The sequence below is a fragment of the Otolemur garnettii genome, unplaced genomic scaffold, assembly GCF_000181295.1.
Source record: "Otolemur garnettii isolate 467f Iridium unplaced genomic scaffold, OtoGar3 scaffold00129, whole genome shotgun sequence".
Classification (NCBI taxonomy): Eukaryota; Metazoa; Chordata; class Mammalia; order Primates; family Galagidae; genus Otolemur; species Otolemur garnettii.
In genome coordinates this window covers 686474-691132 of record NW_003852524.1, presented here as the reverse complement: position 1 = coordinate 691132, position 4659 = coordinate 686474, and the positions used below count along the sequence as shown (strand labels likewise).

At 37.7% G+C, this 4659-nt stretch overlaps 1 protein-coding gene across 1 annotated transcript in view; it reads right to left on the bottom strand.

Annotated features, from left to right (window-relative positions):
* Nucleotides 1-1436: 1436 nt before the first annotated feature.
* Nucleotides 1437-4659, bottom strand: part of EGF (epidermal growth factor) — an 83192-nt gene continuing 79969 nt past the window's right edge. The window contains exons 23-24 of the mRNA XM_012810342.2: nt 4478-4484; nt 1437-2545 (exon numbers count right to left, since the gene is read on the bottom strand). Coding sequence (XP_012665796.1) covers nt 2355-2545; nt 4478-4484 — 198 coding nt within the window. The 3' untranslated portion in view covers nt 1437-2354. The remainder of the gene's footprint in view (nt 2546-4477; nt 4485-4659) is intronic.

Below are 4659 nucleotides of genomic sequence, written 5' to 3'. Positions count from 1 at the left end.
GAGCAGAATACTCACTTTATATGTTGTAGGGTGACTTTTAGGCAAACAGAATTTCAATCAGGAATAGTGCACAATGAGACCATGAGAGTTTAGAAAATGAAAAGAGCCAGTCTGGAAAAAATACAAGTATCTTAGATAAAAATGCTTTTTATAAAACCTGGATTTTTAAAGAAAGGATGACATTTCTGGTGGAGGCATGAAGCTGCAGGAAAGGAAGATATCTCTTCCAAGGAACTCACTGACTAAAAAATAAAGTGTGTCTTTTCCCTTGAATCTGACCAGAGAGCTGGCAGGTTTAGTCTACTCAGGAACTTAGTACATATATAGTCCCAGATTCTAAGATATCAGAGTTATTGAAGCACTCAAAGGAAATACTGATATCCTGGTTCAAAAATAATGGCATATTATGTGTTATTGGGGTCTCATGTCATTTCTTTCATTATTGAAACCCTGATGGAAAGTGATGCCAATACACAAAAATGTAATCTAAACCCTAAAAGCTTCAAAACTGCTCACTGTTGGAGGAAGAAAAACACATTCTTACTTATGGAAAGAAAAACTTAGGGAAATTATGGCTATTATTTTTTTTCGGTTCGTTTCTTCTTCGGAATTTAAAAAAAACAACAACAGTTCTTCTGAACTCCAGGATATCAATTTTCAATTAAAGCAAAACTGAATACAGAAACATTTAAATTAGCTGGGAAATGGTATCATACTGAATAATTAACTAATATCTACAAACCTCAAGTAATCCTCTTTAGCACCAAATCTTTACCAAAATTTCTATGAATTATCCCTTGAAAACATGTACTTCAGGCTGGGCACAGTGGCTCACGTCTGAAATCCCAGCACTCTGGGAGGCCAAAGAGGAGTGGATTGCCTGATTCGCAGCTTCGAGACCAGCCTGAGCAAGAACAAGACCCTTCTCTAAAAATAGCCCAGTGTTGTGGCAGGTGCCTGTGGTCCGAACTACTTGGGAGGCTAAGGCAAGAGGATTGCTTGAGCCCAAGAGTTTGAGGCTGCTGTGAGCTATGGTATCAGAGTACTCTACTGAGGGTGACAAAGTGAGACTCTGTTTCAAAAAAGAAAAAGAAAGAAAGAAAGAAAGAAAGAAAGAAAGAAAGAAAGAACTTCTGCTCCTTTTTATTTTGGCTTCTCATATCAGACGGACTCTTTCCTCAACTCTTCTAGACCAAAGAGTTGAGGAAAAATGAAAAATAAAACTAAGCAAAGAGACTAATTAATGCATAAATTGAACCACCCAAAGCTCCAAATAATTCAAAGTTACTGTATCTGGTTGTATTATCTATAGTAACAAGGTCTTGACTGCAAAGAAAATATTTAATCAGAACATGACATAAAATTTTAATTTATAAAGTTAGAGTTATAAATGTCAATTTTTTTAAAAAAAAAAAGAATTACATAACAAGCTTGGCAAATCCCTTTGATTCAACTCCTCTAATGCCCTGTTAGACTATAATTAATTATGTCATCAGGCATACAACAAAATATTTCTGTTTTGTGATGATTTTATTTAAATAATTAGAAGACATTAATTGCTATCCATATGAAAATAAATCAAGCAATTTACTTATAATCTTCTACTGAAAAAAATAACAATTCTGTTAAATACATGAAAGGGGAAATTATCACTGGGGGAAAATGTGGGAGACAGGACAGTAATGACTAAGAAACACTGATGTCTCTTGGGTAATGTTTTTAAAATTAAATATTTTTATTCAAAGATTTTAAAATAGAAAAAATAAGCCATCTTATTATGAAGAAATCAAGTTTTAAGTTACTATACTTTTGATTAATTTATCATAAGTCATTCTGTAAAATTAACAGCATGGACCACACCAATGATAAGTTAGATGCCTACAATGTGTCTGAACAGTAATTGTAATATTTCAACCATTTCATGAGATTGAGTTAAATGTTCCGTGCAGATCAAAGAAATTACTTTGTAACTGACCAAACCAGTGTGATTGCCTGCTTTAACCCCACATTTCTTCTGGGGCTGCAGAAGGAAACTGATTGCTGAAGAAAACACAGTTTGCAGAGCACTAGTGTCCCAATTTTGGTCTCTCATGAGTTACCTAGTGATTTTCCCCATTACTGTTATTTGAAAATCTGCAATGGGACTGCTCAAAGGAAGAAACAAAAGCCCAACTATGTATTTGTCTCCAGGATATAGGTGATTAGTGTAGAGATTAGGAAACCAAAATCTGTACTTTTCCTCTACTTCCTGAAAGACAATACATTATCCATCTTGACCTTCTTTTAAATTCTAGCTTTCACTGAGTCAGCTCCATTTGTCTTGATGAATCCAGAGCCCTTGGTTGCCACATGGGTTAGCTGCCAGGAGAGACTGGGGCTTCTTTAACCCCTCCAGTGAGGGGCCGTGCCACATAGAAGGGTAGATGAAAGCTTCGCTCCATTACCTGGGGACAGGAGCCTTTACTGTTGGGTGGTGGACTCCAGAAGCCTTCCTCTGTGCCCATTTCAGACAGCTGGGGCCCCTTCCTCCACAAAAATGACTGCACTGACCCTAAGCAAAAGAAAAAAGAAATTTCAATATTCATACTATTCAATATTCATATCATTTGCAATGCCTACCAAGAGAAACCCTAATGGGAGTGGTTGGAGAATTGGCTTGAAATATGAGACACAAAAAGAACTTATTCTCAAAGTACTCTAGACCCAATTAAAAAAAATTAAAATAGTCACTGAGTGCAGTGGCTCATGCCTGTAATCCTAGCACTCTGGGAGGCCAAGGTATGTGGATTACTTGAGCTCAGGAGTTCGAGATAAATCTGAGCAAGAGTGAGATCCCATCTCTAAAAGAATAGTCAGGCATTGTGGTGGGCACCTGTGGTCTCAGCTACTGGGGAGGCTGAGGCAAGAGGACGGCTTGAGCCTAAGAGTTTGAGGTTGCTGTGAGCTATGACTTCACGGCACTCATCCTCATGGCAATTGAGTGGGACTTTGTCTCAAAAAAAATTTAAATAAATAAATAAATAAAATTAAAATAGTCTTGGTTGGTTGAAGTGTTTCAAAGAATTATGCTACCTGACATTACTCTTTAGCTTCCTCTCTGTACTTTCTATCTCCTCATCTGGGCCATTACTGTCTTTCGAATAGAGCTCAGGTTCTAGGTATATCTGTGTTCTTTTCTTTTGGCATGGTCCTCTGCACTTAACCTGCACCAACTGATGTTGGCCAAGATCATTGAAGATGGTTGTACAGCTTTACCACTGTACTGTGGTACTGGGTTGTAATGGATTTTCCAGGAGCAGAGACTGGTTCAGAGCCAAACTAGATCTTTTATCTCATTCCCCACGCTACGTCCCCACTTAATCTCTATGTGCACTTTCACCCCAGGCATTTATGAGACAGCTGGATGTGACTGGGGATGTGATCACTCATACCAGAAGACAGTTATATGAGTGGCCCAGAAAGAATGGGTCAAATTGTTTGTAGTACAATAGGCAAAAAAAAAAAAAAAGAGACATTCTAATCTAACCCTGAGTAATTGGCTAACCATAATGAGCCTTTAGTTCTTTTTTGCATTTAACCACATTCTTGTCAAATCAATGTACTATTGATTAACTTGCAAAATTATATTATGCATACCTCTAAAATGGATTACTTTTGTAAGGAAGAATTATGTGGTTTTAGCTGCTCAAGGAAAACTAGTATGTAACTACAAGATACTACATTACTTTCTAATGGTGTTACTAATAAAAATAAAAACCCAAACAACATTTGAAAATGCTGAATTTTCCCATCATCTAGGCATCAGTAATCATTCAGAAAACTATACTATGTATTGTAGCTTTTATATTCAATACTTAAGTGTATCTGAAATCCAGGCCTTCTTCACATTAGGCAATGAAGTTCTACCAAACTCAGTATTGTGGTTTACATGACAACATATATAAGGGAGGGGGATTTAGAGTGAGTTTTCCAACACACGAAGCTTGTGTTCTCGCTACAAAGAAATTTAAGGAGGAAGATATGGTAATAAACATATTGATGAACAATAAAAATAGAAAATGTAAATGAAGCCACTATTTCATTGGCTTCCTGGTATTTCATTAGCTCCATTTGTCAGGAGAGAAACTATTTGTATTGGCTCAAAGTTTCTCTAAACCTTCCCAGAGGCCTATGACACAAAAGTATGACCAACAGTATCCTCTGATTTGTGACACAGAACTATGATAACTGAGACCCAGGCCCAAAAGGTTGATCATAATAACAACTCCTGGCAAAAATTTTATGTCAAAGTGTATCTAACTCCATTTCTACCCCAAATAGGTTGAATTCCTGAGACCCTGGTTTGATTTTATGGCCCTTCCCCAAGTGGTTTGGCAGGAATTCGCAGACAGCCAGGCATCTGACTGTGGTCTAGCCCTTGATAAGACTTGAATACTCTGAAATCCCTAGGGCAATCCCCAGATCAACTTAAATGCACATGAACCCTTTCCATTAGAACAGGGGACATTGGCAGGGTGTGGTGGCTCACACCTGTCATCCCAGCACACTGGGAGGCCAACGCAGGTGAATTGTTTGAGCTCAGTCTGAGCAAGAATGAGACCCCATCTCTACTAAAAATAGAATAAACTAGCCTGGCATTGCTGCAGGCCCCTACAGTTC